Source organism: Pseudophryne corroboree, chromosome 12, assembly GCF_028390025.1.
Source record: "Pseudophryne corroboree isolate aPseCor3 chromosome 12, aPseCor3.hap2, whole genome shotgun sequence".
Classification (NCBI taxonomy): Eukaryota; Metazoa; Chordata; class Amphibia; order Anura; family Myobatrachidae; genus Pseudophryne; species Pseudophryne corroboree.
This window is the reverse complement of record NC_086455.1, coordinates 8862859-8882471: the sequence shown is the minus strand read 5'-3', so window position 1 is coordinate 8882471 and position 19613 is coordinate 8862859. Positions and strand designations below refer to the sequence as shown.

Below are 19613 nucleotides of genomic sequence, written 5' to 3'. Positions count from 1 at the left end.
TAATTTTGCTCCTTGGCAAAACCATGTTGTGCTGCAGCGAAACAAATCTAAAACTGATGGGTATAGTTAGTATTTATGCTTGTTACAGGGCGCGCTGACGCCAAACTGCGCAGTACTAGTCTGATATATGGATAAAGACGCAGTAAACTAGCCATCTTTAGGATAAGACTGAGATTATGCAAATAGGTGAGATTCATGTTGTTACTGGTTAATCATTGGAAACCAATAGTTCGCTTCTGAGATTCCCAGCAACGCAAATAACTAACTGGTCCTACAGGGCGGGATTCAGAGAAGTGCGCCAGTGCTGCTGCAGCTGCGAATGTGCACGCGGTGTCTATGCAAAAATATTCAAATGCCGCTGCCGCCTAGGTTTTTAATAAGACACCCACCGGCAGCTTTGTGAGTCCCAGTGGCTAAGTGCAAAAATGCAGCGTTGGTTGCAGAACACGCAATTACTGAACTCCTAAGTGGCCCCTGTGGTCGCGCAGCATAACCACAGGAAGAAAGGAGGCGGAGCCATTGCAGCTCCTACGGGATGGCAGGCGCAGAATGGTCACGGCACGTCTCTCCCCGTTACCTCGCCCAAACAGTCCCTGATAGTCAATCACTTTGCAAATAAACTCACCGCGCCGTCACACGGTCATCGCGTCACGTGCACAGCCGGCCGATAATTGCCCAACTGTGTACAAATCGTGTTTGCGTCCATCAGGATCATTGGGCCTAATTCAGACCTGATCGCTAGGCTGCGTTTTCACACAGCGGGCGATCAGGTCTAAACTGCGCGTGTGTATGTACCGCAAAGCGCAGGCGCGTCGCACAGGTACAAAGCGGATCGCCGCTCAGCGATAGGTTTATGCGGAAAATCCATTTGCACGGGCGATCGCAAGGAGATAGACAGGAATAGGGCGTTTGTGGGTGGTAACTGACCATTTTCTGGGAGTGGTTGGGAAAACACAGGCGTGTCCAAGTGTTTGCTGGGCGGGTGTCTGACGTCAATTCCGGGACCGGACAGGCTGAAGTGATCGCAGCGGCTGAGTAAGTTCTGGGCTGTGCAGAGACTGCACAAGATCTGTTTGTACATCTCTGCTATACATGCGATCGCACACTTGCAAAGCGTAAATACACTCCCCATGTGGGCGGCGACTATGCGAACGCAGGACTGCAGAAAAAGCCTAGCGAGCGACCAGGTCTGAATTAGGCCCATAGTGTGACAGCCTTGTTTCAATAAAGTAACATTTTATTGTAGTGGGCAAAAGGGGTGGGGGGTTCAGACTGTCATCTTATCAGGCTCACTTCATGCATATGATCTACAATCGCCAGCCAACAAGCAGGTGTAAAAGTAACACCTCCTAATTACTGAACCCATCTATAGGAGATATACAGTAAACTGTGCACGGAGTCTCCTTTAAATGCATTTAAACCCCTTTCTGAAGCCCTGCGCTGCACGGGTGAACGCATAGAGCGAGGCTGCATTACTTTGAGACACCAGCTGCACGGTTATGTTGGAAAGCAATTTATGTAAGCCTGGCCACCTCCATACTGTAGTCAGCAGAACAGGTTATTTTAATGGAGCGCAAAGTTTAACCTCTTCATCCCCCATTCCACACTACCTTTGCATGTTGCGAGTTCTCTCCTAAGATCCCCTGTGGGCGCCTCTAACCTAGAGATGGGCATTAAGCGGAACCTTCCACTGTGCCCCCTCCTGCTTCAGGGTCAGATGTCTGCAGCTTGAAACACTCTTGTAAAATGCCTGCTGAGAGGGTAAATGAAGTCAATTATTACTGTGATTCGGGGTTGCGTGCGGCCCTTGTGAAGGCTAGAGGGCCAACCCACGAAACGCACCAGCTGTCTATCCCTGCTGTAACCTGATGTAGAGGCTACAGCACTCAATCCTCAGAAGGGTTACTTCAGCCTTAGCCAGGACTGTGACATGGAGGGTTGCGCCAGAAGCTGACGAGTAGGTCGCCAAGGAAGAAAACAAAAAACGAGCTCTGATCCATAGTAGTCAGCCATCGGCCGAGCTCTGAATAACTTAATGCATGCTGGAGAAATGACTGGTAGTTATGTGTTACTATGGATTTATACCTGTGCTATCTGTCAGTCCCCACCTGTCGCAGAGATTGCAATCTACTTTCCACGTTCTGCGAGTCTCAAATCCAATATTGTAAGAAGATTCTAACCTAAGGAGCTTACAATTTAGTGAGAGGAGAGCCGCAGGAACACCGCTCTACGTATATAAGAGATAATAATTTAGCTTGCTGCAAATGGGGATGTAATTTGAGCTCGTTATTGCTGGCGCGGTGCTACTTCTAGAGAATTCTAGTTTTGTATCCGGGATGTAATTCTCGGGATCTGATGTTATTTCCTGTGGGCAACTGCATTGCACTACATGGCTGATTCAGAGCTGGAAACTAAAGGGCCCTACACATTTAACGATCCACCGCCGAGCTGCCCGACGGCGGAAACGGCCGACGGGCAACCCGGCGGCGGGGGGGGGGGGGGGGGGGGCAGTGACGGGGGGAGTGAAGTTCCTTCACTCCCCCCGTCACCCGGTTCCATAGAAGTGCAGGCAAATATGGACGAGATTGTGCATATTGGCCTGCATGCACAGCCGACGGGACACCAGCGATGAACGAGCGCGGGGCCACGCATCGTTCATCGTTGCTGCCTCCACACTGAAAGATATGAACAGTATCTCGTTCATTTATGATCGTTCATATCTTTGAGTATTATCGCCCAGTGTGTAGGGCCTATTAGTAAAAAAAAAAGGGAAGGAGTGATTTTATTTTGCATGCAGGGTAAATACTGGCTGCCTTTGCAAGTAGTACACACACATGGCCCTGCCATGTTTAAGGAGTAGATTTACTTTGCAGATTTTTGAATCTACTGATGATCTGCGGCTCTGAACGATGGATTTGGAAAGGCGAGACTTGTAAGTAATACTAAGTCAGGTGTATTTAGCATTAATTACTATTGGCGTTGTTGGAAATCCGTCAGTCACAGCTGCAGGTTGTAAGTGGCTTTGACAATCTGACAGATTGTAGATCTACCCTTAAATCTCTCTGCGCATTTTAAATCAGGTTTCCTTTTAAAGTACTGCCGCTTTATAACATTGGCCATACTTGCTGACATCGCAGAGATGCCTGCTCCTTGCAGGCTATTTCACCCCCCCCCCCCATATGATTCTTGTTCTGTATACTGAATGCAGTACTCAGTAGGGATGGCCCCCCCCATCCCAGCTTGTGGAAGATGGCAGTTAGGGATGGATGGCGCTTTGATGGGCAATGGTTTGGGACCTAAAAGACTGAATGACAATGCCGAAGGTCTTGTAGCTGCGATTATTTGCAACTGCGCACGTGCGCATATTTCTGCAAACGGCGCATGAGATACACAGAGTGTAGGCACAAAGTCTCTGTTGCATTGTGCACAGGCGGTATCAGAAATGTGGCAGGTAAGTGACGGGCGTCCCTGGGCAGTGCCCGGGAGGTGGCTAGTAGTGCACACACACATATGTGTCGGTCAGTGGGCGTGTTATGGGACTGTTGGGGGCGTGTCTATGCAAGTGACTGCATTCCCAGGCGCATAGCAGCCGGCACAGGAGGCTGTGGACACATAGAGACACTACACCTGCCATAGGTTTGCTGCAAGTCTCGATGGTGCAACCGATGGTGGTGCATAAGTGCGCACCAATCGGTATCGCCAGATTGGTTTTGCATTGTAAATGATTGTCGCTTTAAAAATACGGCCATTCCCAGGCGAAATCCCAGGCCTCCGGCAGCTAGGACCCTATTACATGTACCCCTTGGTATTCTCTATGTGTGTAGGAAACTGTAAAATGACAGTCCTCTTGTGCATTATGCTGACTGTAATTCTCAGTATCTGCCTGTATTCTTCTACAGATGCACAGTACCACTTCTATATGTCAGGACTGTGCAGGCAAAGTGTGAATGAGCAAACACAGCAAGTGCAGGTGCAGCCGCACAGAAGCAATAGGTGCTAACAGGTTTGGAGGTGATCTGGAAATGATGTCACTGTGAGCAAATATTTTCTAGCAAAAAATGAAGCCCTGTAAGGGTTAATGTGCATTTCCAGAGGGGGAGGGAGGTGCGTGGGCCGCAGCACAATGTTCATGGAATTTGCACTTATAGTGGATCATTGGGTAAACAGGCAATGAATGAGGATTAACCCTTTCACAGATCAGAACGCACTCTGCACGCTGCATCACTCGAGTGAGTGGAGAAAACTAACAAGCACGGAGGAATACTTTGTGGTTCTAGCATCAGCATTAATCTCCTTTTCCAGAACAGCAAAATGCAGGCTTTCATGCCCAAAATCTGCGCTTGAAAAGAAAAATGTGCTTCCCTGCCAATATAACGCGGTAGCCCAACAAGCCGCACCATTTTGAAAACTAGACAGCTAACAGCACCGCATCACTGGAGGGCACCCCTGGGTTTACTGAAGGTAGGATTTAGTTACATGCCGAGGATGAGTCCCACTACTCCTTAGCACTGAAGAGGTCATACCAGGATGACCTTGTTCTTATGCCCAGCTCTTCTTTTCTCCCCTAAATCTATCTCTTTATAGGATTCCATCCTTGTCTTATGCCCTGAAATGCAAAGTAGACACACTATTGCAGATTAATAGGAAAAAGTGTATCTGCTGTGTATATACCAGCAATAATGTGCAATCTGTCCCGTCCCTTTGCGTACAGTCCCAGGGGATTATGCATAGCAGAATGAAAGTCAGTTTGGCGAACGTATCTTGAGTGTACAAAATCAGACCGTATGTATAGACTATTGTACAATTCTGCACATAGACCAACATAGCCATTCAGGGGGTCATTCAGACCATGCCGCAACAGCGGCCCGCAGCGCAGTTTGCACAGCGACTGCTTGGCCATACACATTGCGGTTGCATCCCTGATGGATACGACCGCAATGTGATTGACAGGTGACGGCGTTGCGGGGGCAGGGTTGCGGCGTTGCAGGGGCGGCGCCGCAGCTGCTCTGAAAAAAAAAAAAAGGCCAGCAGACCGCCTGACAACGCAGCTGCCAGGGATCAACCTTAGATATGATGCGACCGCAATCTAATTGTGCTGGGCAGCCCCCAACATGTGCAGAGATGAACGCAGGTCTGGCTGCGTATGCATGTACCGGCATCCAGGAACACGCCACCTGTTCTCATACATTTCTGTACTGCGCAAATCTTGGGGGAAATGGCAGACACGCCACTTCCTCTGTGATTTGCACAAAACACCAACGTGGGCCACCTTAGAGGTAAGTATACTAAATGCGCCAGGGTCTGCGGTAGGGGCTGCCTAGGAGGGTAGAGAGTGTCTCTTTCTTGCATCACCACCGATCTCTGCAGCAGTGTGAGTCTGAATAACAAACTGAAAGCCATCTAGAGAATACAACTGTCTGTTAACCCACAGAAGAATCAGCAGCGCTGCAAAAGGACATATACTGTACAACTGACACACTAGGCTTTGCTGTTAGTGCTTTTTGACCCATAATGTAGACATTAAAAGCCTTTCCTCCAGAGCCCTGTCATGTGTATTTTATTGCTTGCTGGCACATACCAGAACTTCCTCACCTCCCACTTTATTGTTCACTTTTATCTTTATTCACAATGTTAATCCCCACTTTGCTGCAAATGTTCATGGCAATTCTCTTGCACCATTTTATTAGCCCCAGGTTGTACACAACAATCCGAGTCCTGTGGCAGTTCCATCCCATCTCTCTCTCTCTGCCCTGGTCTCTTCTTCCTCCCTCATTTCCCCCTCCCTAACCACTCCATTCAGTAAAAACTTTTCCTCCTCATGTCAGCAATCTGCAGCAGTTGGTGTCGCCCTGTTAGCCTGCCAGTCAGTAAGTGACCGGGTCAAGCACATTGCAACGGGGACTGCTGCTGAGACTGGAAGAGCAGCAGGCACACAGCAGCCCCTGACTTGTAATGCGATGGAAACTGAAGGGTTAAAACCACGATTCTATGGAAAAAAATATACAATGCATTTGTTAATTCCCAGCGCAGCCATGCAGAAGTTCCTCTTAACCCTTCCACTCCCACAGAGTGCTGCTTAGAGGCAAGCAATGTAGTCCTGGACACGCACACTGCACTATACAGTATATATATATATATATTATATATATATATATATATATATGCACCATAGCTGAATATCACACACATTCTCTAATTCTGCAAATCTCTAGATGTCAATAGAATTATATTCAAATAACACACAACTGGACTAAACTGCACAGAATTACACAGCCCCTCATTCTGGTCCTGCAGAGACCCTCCCCCTTCATAATTAGCCACAGGATGAATGGAAAAAATAATAATAATTAAAAAATCCTGCATGCGGTGAAATATAGTATAATTTACAAAACATTGATAGATTGGTATCATAACTCTCATGAATAAAGCACGCTATACTGCGGAGATATAGAGGACACAAATATTGGCTGCGCTAAAAGCATGGTAACTTCGCACACACCGATGTATGAGCCTGGGTGCAAGGGCTTGCTATCTAATCTATGACCCAAGGGAAAAAGTATACCAGCAATGAGTGTCACCTAACGTCAAACACAAGTCTAACTGCAATTAGGCTACCTTGCTCGTCTGTATACATCTCAGATTTCATATATATATATATATATATATATATATATCTTTATATATATATATATATATATATATATATATATACACAGTATAGACAGAAAGACAGATACTTCCTGTGTGCCGCTTTAATTTTCCGTAACTGTCCCTTGCACTTGTGCTTCTCAGACATTTCCTCTTTCATCCCCCGAATTCACCTTATTACACCCCGCAGCATTCCTGGAGCCTCTAGCAGAATACCTCCACTCTACCCTCTGCCCATCACTCTTTCCCTGGCACTGTGGTCCTGATCGGATCCTTGCAGCAGGGTCTCACTTTTATACCCTCCCAATAAACTCTGCTATCCCAGAAAAGACTGCATTAAAATGTGTTCAGAATGTCAAGCGCAAATCCACAGCGAGAGAACAGGTACGGCAAGTGATCTGCTGTAAGATAATTACCAGGCAGACAGATACGTGATAGACAGACAGACAGATAGATAGATAGACAGACAGACACTCACCTCACTCATGATGACACTGTACAACTGAGCTAAATCTGTGTACCAGCGGCTGATCTATCCCTCCGTCACTGCCCTCAGCTCTGGGATACAGTCTTCCTCTATCACACACATACATACACACACACACACACACACACACACACACACACACACACACACATATATATATATCCCTATGGTGCCTGATCTCCGGCTGTGAGTGACAGCTGCTGGCAGCCAATGGGAACCTCCTCAGTCATTTGCTGCATTTCCAAAAAAGGGTGCTCAGTGGTTGGCCACTGGCTGGTGAATGGATGCCACGCAGCGAATAGGCTTAGGCGGGTGGTAGAGTGCAGAGTTTCTCTTCCAGGAGAGAAGGGGGGGGGGGGGGGTATTGTATTTTTATTTGGAAGGGGGGGTATAGTTAAGGATTTCATCCCCTCAGGACACCTGCAGCAGGGATAGAGTTCATTTTAGGTTACCTTTGGACAGCTGTTATAAGAAATCAGAACTGTCTGACAAGGTCTGAAACCCAAGGAGCTTACAATTTATTTATTTTTATTTTTTTTGGGGGGGAAGGAATATTAAATGAAATAATAAAAATAATATAAAGTAAACCCTACGCAGCTATTGGACGGTTAATAAACTCTCCCGTTACTGGCATGGAAAGGTTTAAAAGCCCCGCACTGGCGAGGGAGGATTATAACAGCTGGATTGTCAGATGCTGTCTTTGGCAAGCCGCCATGCTTTCTCCTCCCGAGGGCTGAAGGCAATGCATTTGACAATGATTAAAAGGAATCTTACTTTCTATTCTGCCGGCCTCTTGTCAGGCTTAATTGCACTCTATGTAAGGTTTGGTGCAGAAAGGGTGAATGGGCTATTTCATAATGGGGAGAAGAGTGGGAAGGAAGTGCTTAGAGATGGGAAGAAAGGAAAAAGGAGAAGGGTGATGAGAGAGGCAAGGTAAGAAGCAGCAATGGAGGAAGAAAAGTGACTGGTATATGTATAGGGAGGTAGGTGCGAGAGGATAGAGAGTTAGGTGTAGTGTGAGAGGATAGAGAGGTAGGTGTGTGTGCGAGGATAGAGAGGTGGGTGTAGTGTGAGAGGATATAGAGGTAGATGTAGTGTTAGAGGCTAGAGAGGTAGGTGTAGTGTGAGAGGACAGAGAGGTAGGTGTAATATGAGAGGGTAGAGAGGTTGGTGTAATGTGAGAAGATAGAGGTAGGTGTAGTGTGAGAGGACAGAGAGGTAGGTGTAGTGTTAGAGGATAGAAAGGTAGTTGTACGTGTGAGAGGATAGGGAGATAGGTGTAGTGTGAGAGGATACAGAGGTAGGTGTAGTATGAGAGGATAGAGAGGTACATGTAGTGTGAGAGGATAGAGAGGTAGGTGTAGTGTGAGAGGATAGAGAGGTAGGTGTAGTGAGAGAGGATAGAGAGGTAGGTGTAATGTTTGAGGATAGAGAGGTGGGTGTTAAGTGTGAGAGGATAGAGAGGTAGGTGTGAGAGGATGAAGAGGTAGGTGTAAGTGTGAGAGGATAGAGAGGAAGGTGTAGTGTGAGAGGATAGAGAGGTAGGTGTGAGAGGATAGAGAGGTAGGTGTAGTGTGAGAGAATAGAGAGGTAGGTGTAGTGGAGGTAGGTGTAGCTGTGAGAGAACAGAGAGGTAGGTGTAGGTGTGAGAGGATAGAGAGGTAGGTTCAGTGTGAGAGGATAGAGAGGTAGGTGTAAGTGTGAGAGGATAGAGAGGAAGGTGTAGTGTGAGAGGATAGAGAGGTAGGTGTGAGAGGATAGAGAGGTAGGTGTAGTGTGAGAGAATAGAGAGGTAGGTGTAGTGTGAGAGAATAGATAGGTAGATGTAGTGTGAGAAGATAGAGAGGAAGGTGTAGTGTGAGAGGTAGGTATAGCTGTCAGAGAATAGAGAGGTAGGTGTAGGTGTGAGACAGTAAAAAGATAGGTGTACTGTGAGAGGATAGAAAGGTAGGTGTAGTGTGAGAGGATAGAGAGGTAGGTGTAATGTGAGAGGATAGAGAGGTAGGTGTAGGTGTGAGAGGGTAGTGAGATAGGTGTAATTGTGAGAAGATAGAGAGGTAGGTGTAGTGTGAGATGATGAGAGGTGGGTGTATGTGTGAGAGGATAGAGAGGTAGGTGTAGTGCGAGAGAATAGAGAGGTAGGTGTAGTGTGAGAGGATAGAGAGGTAGGTGTAGTGAGAGAGAATAGAGAGGTAGGTGTAGTGTGAGAGAATAGAGAGGTAGGTGTACGTGTGACAGCACAGAGAGGTAGGTGTTAAGTGTGAGAGGATAGAGAGGTAGGTGTACGTGTGACAGCACAGAGAGGTAGGTGTTAAGTGTGAGAGGATAGAGAGGTAAGTGTAGTGTGAGAGGATACAGAGGTAGGTGTAAGTGTGAGAGGACAGATGGTAGGTGTGAGAGGATAGAGGTAGGTGTACGTGTGAGAGGACAGAGAGCTAGGTGTAGCTGTAAGAGTATAGAGGTAGGTGTAAGTGTGAGAGGATAGAGAGCTAGTTGTAGTTGTAAGAGTACAGAGGTAGGTGTAACTGAGAGGATAGAGGTAAGTGTAAGTGTGAGAGAACAGAGGTAGGTGTAAGCGTGAGAGGTAGAAAGGTAGGTGTAGTGTGAGAGGATAGAGGTAGGTGTAAGTGTGAGAGGTAGAAAGCTAGGTGTAGTGTGAGAGGATAGAGGTAGGTGTAAGTGTGAGAGGTAGAAAGCTAGGTGTAGTGTGAGAGGATAGAGGTAGGTGTAAGTGTGAGAGGATAGAGAGGTAGGTGTAAGTGTGACAGGATAGAGAGGGAGGTGTAGCTGTGAGAGGATGAAGAGGTAGGTGTAAGTTTGAAAGCATAGACAGGTATGTGTATATGTGACAGCACAGGGGTAGGTGTAGTGTGAGGGCACAGAGGTAGCTGAAATGTGACAGATGAGGAAACATGGGCGGTAATTCAGAGTTGATCGCAGCAAATTTGCTAGCAGATGGGCAAAACCATGTGCACTAGGGAGGGTGGGGAGCAGGGACGGATTGGGAACAAAAAGCGGCCCTGGAAAAATTTGTACTAGTGGCCCCACATGGGCAGCACCAGAGGTGTAAGGTCTAGCCATGGGCCATGGCAGCAGCACCCTCCCCCCAAGACTTTCCAGATAGTGGGCATGTCCAGCATCAAGGGGGAAGTTAAAAATAAATAAAATTACATATTATGAGCACCAGTGACATGCGGTGGGGTGAGGCAGGTGAGGCAGAGCCTTTCCTGTCATACTTACGTTTAAACCAGAATTTTGTCTGAATAAAGTATATGAAAAATACTAATAATTTGTATGATACACCTTCAGAATTTAGGAAACTATATCATTCTTTAGAAAGATATATTTTCTTGCTTATTACACCAACCGTATCCCAATCACTATTCACTCAATCTTATATGTCAGCCAAGCAGGCAGACAGAGCATACACTAGATCATCTGCAATCACAGGCTAAGTGGCAAAGTCATTTTCATATATGCAAATTATTTAGCATCTTATTCATTATGTCTACAAAAAGGACCACATGTCCTCAAACAAAACAGGCCCCACTGGTGCGTCGGCCCACCGGGAATCTTCCCTGTAAGCCCTATGGCCAATCCGCCTCTGGTGGGGAGTATGCAGTGAGGAGTATGATGGGGAGTATGCTGTGAGGAGTATGAAGAAGGATGAGAAGTATGAGGGAGGTTGGGGAGTATGCAGTGAGGAGTATGATGGGTAGTGTGCAGTGAGGAGTATGAGGAGTATGCAATGAGGAGTATGAGGGAGGATGGGGTGTATGCAGTGAGGAGTATGAGGGAAGATGAGGAGTATGCAGTAAGGAGTATGAGGAAGGGTGGGGAGTATGCAGTGAGGAGTATGATAGGGAGTGTGCAGTGAGGAGTATGAGGAAGGATGAGGAGTATGCAGTGAGGAGTATGAGGGAGGGTGGGGAGTATGTAGTGAGGAGTATGATGGGGAGTATGCAGTTAGGAGTATGAGGAAGATGCAGTGAGGAGTATGAGGGAGGGTGGGGAGTATGTGGTGAGGAGTATGATGGGGAGTATGCAGTGAGGAGTATGAGGAAGATGCAGTGAGGAGTATGAGGGAGGGTAGGGAGTATGCAGTGAGGAGTATGATGGGGAGTATGCAGTGAGGAGTATGAGGAAAGGTGAGGAGTATGAGGGAGGGTGGGGAGTATGTAGTAAGGAGTATGATGGGGAGTATGCAGTGAGGAGTATGAGGAAGATGCAGTGAGAAGTATGAGGGAGGGTGGGGAGTATGCAGTGAGGAGTATGATGGGGAGTATGCAGTGAGGAGTATGAGGAAGGATGAGAAGTATGCAGTGAGGAGTATGAGGGAGGGTGGGGAGTATGCAGTGAGGAGTATGATGGGGAGTGTGCAGTGAGGAGTATGAGGAAGGATGAGGAGTATGCAGTGATGAGTATGAGGGAGGGTGGGGAGTATGCAGTGAGGATTATTAGGGAGCTGCCACGACTCTTATCTCTAATTCACCACTTCCCGGGGTCCACAGTCACAGAATGACTTCTTCCCACCTGTCTCCTCTACATGAAATACATTGCCTCCTGTCATACGGTCCGTCTACACAGAGGCGCAAGGTCAGAATTTCCATAACTGTTTCAGTAACACAGCCAGACCATTACACCAGCTCCACGTCCCTTTTATTTCCTGTTTCATTAGATATGAGAGAACTGATAACCTCAATTATTGGCCCCAGGCAGATGACCTCATTTTATATTATCACCCAATGCAGGCTTCTTCCCATTGCGCTTTATCTAGACAAGATTAATGAACTGTAATGTGGTCACGTGACTCCAAACTTGTGTTAATCAGCAAGTAATAACCACTTGTCTCTTCATTCTAGAAGCAGAAATAGCTGCTTGGGACAGCATGGAATAGCGTCATCAGGGGTGCTTTAAGAGAGGAGGAGGCCATTGTGCTGCCTCCTCCATTAGGGCCTCCTCCTCTCTCCCGGCAGCGCTGGAGAGTCTGAGCACTAGAGGCCCCAGACTCTACTGCGCATGCGCAGATGACTGGGAAAATGGCCGCTGCACCATTTTCACAGTGATTCCACAGTGCTGCTGACGTCGGCACGGGACTCCAGAGGGGTAAGTATTTAAAAAAAATGGTGCAGTGTGTGCGGTGGGGGCCCCGTCTGGTCTCACTACACACTGCACCCATTACAGATACACCAGCATACGGCATGCTCAAATACAGACTGATGGGTGTGAGGATGTAAATTATTCTATTTGTGGGAGCTTGGAGGAATGAAGAGTCTCTTTAATGGGCACCTGTAGGCAGCCTATCAATTTGGTAGCAACTGAGGCACAGACTAATATTCATGAGGCCTGAGTAATATTCATGGAGGTCTGATTAATATTCATGAGGCCTGACTAATATTCATAAGGCCTGACTAATATTCATGGAGGTCTGACTAATATTCACAAGGCCTGACTAATATTCATGAGGTCTGACTAATATTCATGAGGTCTGACTAATATTCATGAGGCCTGACTAATATCCATGGAGGTCTGACTAATATTCATAAGGCCTGACTAATATCCATGGAGGTCTGACTAATATTCATAAGGCCTGACTAATATCCATGGAGGTCTGACTAATATTCATAAGGCCTGACTAATATTCATGGAGGTCTGACTAATATTCATGAGGCCTAATATTCATGGAGGCCTGACTAATATTCATGAGGCCTGACTAATATTCATGGAGGTCTGACTAATATTCATGAGGCCTGACTAATATTCATGAGGTCTGACTAATATTCATAAGGCCTGACTAATATTCATGGAGGTCTGACTAATATCCATGGAGGTCTGACTAATATTCATGAGGCCTGACTAATATTCATGAGGTCTGACTAATATTCATGAGGCCTGACTAATATCCATGGAGGTCTGACTAATATTCATAAGGCCTGACTAATATCCATGGAGGTCTGACTAATATTCATAAGGCCTGACTAATATCCATGGAGGTCTGACTAATATTCATAAGGCCTGACTAATATTCATGGAGGTCTGACTAATATTCATGAGGCCTAATATTCATGGAGGCCTGACTAATATTCATGAGGCCTGACTAATATTCATGGAGGTCTGACTAATATTCATGAGGCCTGACTAATATTCATGAGGTCTGACTAATATTCATGAGTCTTGACTAATATTCATGGAGGTCTGACTAATATTCATGAGTCCTGACTAATATTCATGGAGGTCTGACTAATATTCATGAGGTCTGACTAATATTCATGAGGCCTGACTAATATTCATGAGGCCTGACTAATATTCATGGAGGTCTGACTAATATTCATGAGGCCTGACTAATATTCATGGAGGTCTGACTAATATTCATGAGGTCTGACATGTGCTGGCATCAGGACGACCCACATCCGTATCACGATTTCCCTTGAACTCCCCGGCAGTTTCCTGGCAGTCCCGGAAACACGATGTGCTAACGACCATAGTTAAACAATGGATTGTGCGCCTCACCCCCAAAAAAATTCCATGGTAATGCCACTCAAAATCGTACGATGCATCGTACGTGCATAAAACACGGTGCAATGTGCATACGATTACACCGGATAATATGGGCTGCACGTATAATCAGAGGATTCGACATTCGAACCGTGGGACCGCGCATTGCATCGTAATCATACCCAAAATATGCACGATGTACACACAATGCTTAGACCTAGTGTATGGCCAGCATAAATATTCATGGAGGTCTGACTAATATTCATGGAGGTCTGACTAATATTCATGAGGTCTGACTTACATTCATGAGGCCTGACTTACATTCCTGAGGTCTGACTAATATTCATGAGTCCTCGTTTATATTCATGGAGGCCTGACTAATATGCATGGAGGTCTGACTTACATTTATGAGGCCTGACTAATATTCATGAGGCTTGACTCATATTCATGGAGGTCTGACTTACATTCACGAAGCCTGACTAATATTCATGAGGCCTCGTTTATATTCATGAGGCCTGACTCATATTATGGAGGTCTGACTTATATTCATGAAGCCTGACTAATATACATGAGGCATGGCTAATATTCATGAGGCCTCGTTTATATTCATGAGGCCTGACTCATATTCATGGAGGTCTGACTTACATTCATGAAGCCTGACTAATATTCATGAGGCATGACTAATATTCATGAGGCCTCATTTATATTCAGTTGACAGTAAATAATTGCAACACACCCACCTCCATAAATTGAAGTATATACGACCATTTCTCTTTCCCAGTGCCAATACACGTCCCCGGTCTGCTTTTGTGTGGTCAGCGAAACAAAGTTCAAGTCATGGCGGCCATGTTGCAAGGGATCCCGAATTGCTTTAAAAAGAAGAACCTCAGTGTGACACGATTTATGCTAATTAGATTTTACTATATATGAATATACTATTTTTATGGTTTGTTTATTTTTGTAAATGGTCGGTGATATGTGCTCAGTTCTGTACATAATACATCTTATATCTCTGCCTTTCCTCATAGGAACACAGTTCATGTGTGTGATCGTTTCTACACTGATCAGCCAGGGCTAAAAGCTGAGGGCCAGGGGGAAGGATTAAACCCTCAGGGGTCCCATGTGAACGCAAATAGACATAAATACACAGAGAAATATCCCAGTCTCTCAGGACTCCCAAACAGCCCTTATTAATGCTATTCTTAGCCGAGCTTATTCCAAGCTCCCAGCCTGTGCCTCGTGGTCATGGCACTGTGCACATTAAGGCAGAGAGCAAGAGAGAGTGATCAACCAGCTCAGATCACGCAGAGAGTCCATATCCCTGATCATTAGCTTCACAGCAGAGGACGGAGAGAATAACCACTGCAGTGCCGCGCAGGGAAAACAGGGAAACTGTATAGTATATATATATATATCAGCACTACTCCACTGCACTCACTACGCCCAGGTCTGGGGTGCGAACAATGCGGGAGACAGCACAATGCAGGAGGTGGCACAGTGCGGGAGGTGGCACAGTGCGGGAGACAGCACACTGCAGGAGACAGCACAATGCGGGAGACAGCACAATGCGGGAGGTGGCACACTGCGGGAGACAGCACACTGCAGGAGACAGCACAATGCGGGAGACAGCACACTGCAGGAGACAGCACAATGCAGGAGACAGCACAATGCAGGAGACAGCACAATGCAGGAGACAGCTCAATGCAGGAGACGGCACAGTGCGGGAGACAGCACAATGAAGGAGACAGCACACAGTGGGAGACAGCACAATGCGGGAGACAGCACAATGCGGGAGACAGCACAATGCGGGAGACAGCACAATGCAGGAGACAGCACAATGCAGGAGACAGCACAATGCGGGAGACATCACACTGCAGGAGACAGCACAATGCGGGAGACAGCACAATGCAGGAGACAGCACAATGCGGGAGACAGCACACTGCAGGAGACAGCACAATGCAGGAGACAGCACAATGCAGGAGACAGCACACTGCGGGAGACAGCACAATGCGGGAGACAGCACAATGCGGGAGGCAGCACAATGCGGGAGACAGCACACTGCAGGAGACAGCACAATGCGGGAGACAGCACAATGCAGGAGACAGCACAATGCGGGAGGCAGCACACTGCAGGAGAAAGCACAATGCAGGAGACAGCACAATGCAGGAGACAGCACACTGCGGGAGACAGCACAATGCGGGAGACAGCACAATGCGGGAGACAGCACACTGCAGGAGACAGCACAATGCGGGAGACAGCACAATGCAGGAGACAGCACAATGCAGGAGACAGCACAATGCAGGAGACAGCACAATGCAGGAGACAGCACACTGCGGGAGACAGCACAATGCGGGAGGCAGCACACTGCAGGAGACAGCACAATGCGGGAGACAGCACAATGCAGGAGACAGCACAATGCGGGAGACAGCACAATGCAGGAGATGGCACCGTGCGGGAGGTGGCACAGTGCCAGCACAATGCAGGAGACAGCACAATGCAGGAGACGGCACAATGCGGGAGGCAGCACACTGCAGGAGAAAGCACAATGCGGGAGACAGCACAATGCGGGAGGCAGCACAATGCGGGAGGCAGCACAATGCGGGAGACAGCACACTGCAGGAGACAGCACAATGCGGGAGACAGCACAATGCAGGAGACAGCACAATGCGGGAGACAGCACAATGCAGGAGACAGCACAATGCGGGAGACAGCACACTGCAGGAGACAGCACACTGCAGGAGACAGCACAATGCAGGAGACAGCACACTGCAAGAGATAGCATAATGCGGGAGACAGCACAATGCGGGAGACAGCACACTGCAGGAGACAGCACAATGCGGGAGACAGCAGACTGCAGGAGACAGCACAATGCGGGAGACAGCACACTGCAGGAGACAGCACAATGCGGGAGGCAGCACAATGTGGGAGACAGCACACTGCAGGAGACAGCACAATGCAGGAGACAGCACAATGCGGGAGACAGCACACTGCAGGAGACAGCACAATGCGGGAGACAGCACAATGCAGGAGACAGCACACTGCAGGAGATAGCACAATGCGGGAGGCAGCACAATGCAGGAGACAGCACACTGCAGGAGACAGCACAATGCGGGAGGCAGCACACTGCAGGAGAAAGCACAATGCGGGAGACAGCACACTGCAGGAGACAGCACAATGCGGGAGACAGCACAATGCAGGAGACAGCACACTGCAGGAGATAGCACAATGCGGGAGACAGCACAATGCGGGAGGCAGCACAACGCGGAAGACAGCACAATATGGGAGGCAGCACAATGCGGGAGGCAGCACAATGCGGGAGACAGCTCAATACGGGAGGCAGTACAAGCAGGAGGCAGCACAATGCGGGAGACAGCACAATATGGGAGGCAGCACAATGCGGGAGACAGCTCAATACGGGAGGCAGCACAAGCGGGAGGCAGCACAATGCGAGAGGCAGCACAATGCGGGAGGCAGCACAATACGGGAGGCAGCTGCGCCCCTCATAGTAGGCGTATTTAATAGAAAAAACTGCACTTAGGGCCTAATTCAGACACGGACGCAGCTGCATGGTCGCTCGCAGTGGCCGCATCCAGGTGGTCTACGCCCAACGCCGTGATGACGTTTCCCCCATCAGCCGCAGCTGTCAATCACACTGCAGCTGCATCCTTCCTGGATGCGGTCGTACTGTGTAAGGATGCACCCACGCACAATGGGCACATCCAGGGAACGTCATCACGGCGTTGGGGGGCGGGGCTTCCCAAACAGGTGCAGTCCGGGACTGTTTTCAGGGCTGCCTCTTGACGTGACACGAAGCCGCTCTGAAACAAAAAATGATTGCCTGTCAGGCCAACCAGGCTGCGCTGCCAGGGGTCAACCTTAGTTCCGATGGATCCGCAATCTAATTGCCCTGTGCTGGGCATTCCCCCTGCATGTGAGGAAATGAACGCAGATCTGGCGGTGTATGCAGCGATCTGCGTTCATCTCTGTTCCACGCCACACACAGTGGAGACACCTGCACCTAGTGGACGCAGCAGTGGGATATTCCCAACAAAAGTCCGGATCGTGTGACGGCGGAACAGTCCCCTAAGAGCTGGATTATTCCATCAAAATTGGGATGGTTGGTAGGTATACTTCATGTGTGTTCTAGCATCCCGCCCCAACACTGTATGCACCTTCCTATAGGTTGCTAGAAGCAGGGGCAGATTGCCCATAGGGCCCACAAGGAAGACTCCCGGTGGGTCGATGTGCACGTGGGGCCTGTTTTGCTTGTTGACATGTGAGGGGTGCTGCCACCATGGCTACACGGTATACCTCTGGTGCTGCCGCCATGGTTACATGGTATACCTCTGGTGCTGCCGCCATGGTTACAGGGTATACCTCTGGTGCTGCCGCCATGGTTACATGGTATACCTCTGGTGCTGCCGCCATGGTTACACGGTATACCTCTGGTGCTGCCGCCATGGTTACATGGTATACCTCTGGTGCTGCCGCCATGGTTACATGGTATACCTCTGGTGCTGCCGCCATGGTTACACGGTATACCTCTGGTGCTGCCGCCATGGTTACACGGTATACCTCTGGTGCTGCCCATGTGAGGCCACTTCTACAACTTTTTTCAGGGTCACTTTCAGTTCCCAATCCGCCCCTGGCCGACTTTGAAAGAAAGTGCAGTGGAATATACTAGCGCTACATAAATGTTAATAAATAAATGTATATATAGATGCAGCCAAGAATGATAACACCTGTTGGTGTCACTGGGCCCTTCAAACAGCAGTGGAAATTTTAATCAAAATGTAACACCAAAAGCTATATTATACATTTATTTTTCTCTGTTTGGGCTAATTTGTTTTATTGTTTCCTGTGGGAGGCCAATGTGTGTGTTTTTCCCTGTGGGGGCTAATGTGTTTTATATTTTTCTTGTGCAATGTTTTTCATCCGCGTTTGCGTCTGAGTTGCACCGCGCATGCATGCACCGCGATGGTGTTCATACACAGTTGCAGTACATGGTCAGACACACTCATCAAGAAGTGTATTTAGACATGTGTTGGGCATTCCTGTGTGGTTATAGGGGGTTGGCTAATCAGAAACAGATATAACGTAGTGTGGGCGTGTTGCTGAAAGTGGTTACGTATAGACATTGAATTGCTCACTTTGGAGGCCACACTCAGATCATACCTCCCAAGTTCTAGGGCATCCAGGGAGGGACAATAACGCGCGCCTAAGCTGCGTGTCTGAAATTGGGGTTGTGGCCTCACAATAAGGGGGCGTGGTCTAGTGATAAGGGGCGTTCCCTCACGGCAAACGCCACGATCGCAAGTCATGCCCCGTTTTTGTTACTTTGGGGCATGGACAGCGCTCAGTGAGCCATGCCCCCTGTTCCTCTCTTGTCGGGGAATATACGCTGTGCGCATAGCATCTATTCACCGCTGCTCTGATCAGAGCAGTGAATGACAGGGGGGAATCTCCCAACTGTCTCCCCACCCGCGGGACACTGCGACCCAAGAGTGGGACAGACCGTGAAAAAATGGGGACAGTTGGGATGTATGCTCAAATGCAAATGCAGGTGCGCTTCTAGAGACGAGGAGGCCAATGTGGAGACTCCATTTGGGCCCCCTCCTCTCTAGTCAGCAGCGCAACGCAGTCCTTGGCCCCGCCACCCCAGGAAAACAAGAGCCACCCTGCAACTGTCCCTCCACCCGAACACCTCATCCTGTCTTTGAGGCAGAGGCGTTTGCATTACTGAGATCGCAGGACCCGTTCAGCACGTGCACAGTTTCCCGACGATCTACCTTGAGTTAGGCCCAGTGCCCCTTCACATTTCTCAGTGGGAACCAGCGTATTAAGTGATTGTGTTGTTATCCAAGCATGGACTGCGCCTTCCAAAAACTACATTTCCCACAGTGCCCCTGCGGCTCAGGTTATGCTAATCTGCTGTGTGTATATAGCAGGAGTGAGGTAGGAGGTGAGCGGCTGGAGAGGGAGG

The 19613-nt window shown here is 48.2% G+C and overlaps 1 protein-coding gene across 2 annotated transcripts in view; it reads right to left on the bottom strand.

The window, feature by feature from the left end:
- PCP4L1 (Purkinje cell protein 4 like 1) overlaps window positions 1–14392 on the bottom strand; it is a 76291-nt gene extending 61899 nt beyond the window's left edge. The window contains exon 1 of one of the 2 annotated variants that reach the window (XM_063946905.1): window positions 14371–14392. In XM_063946905.1, coding sequence (XP_063802975.1) covers window positions 14371–14376 — 6 coding nt within the window. In that variant the 5' untranslated portion in view covers window positions 14377–14392. Of the gene's footprint in view, window positions 1–7126; window positions 7302–14370 lie in introns of those variants that run through there. The other variant, XM_063946904.1, reaches the window with a different exon arrangement.
- Between the last annotated feature and the right edge of the window lie 5221 nt (window positions 14393–19613).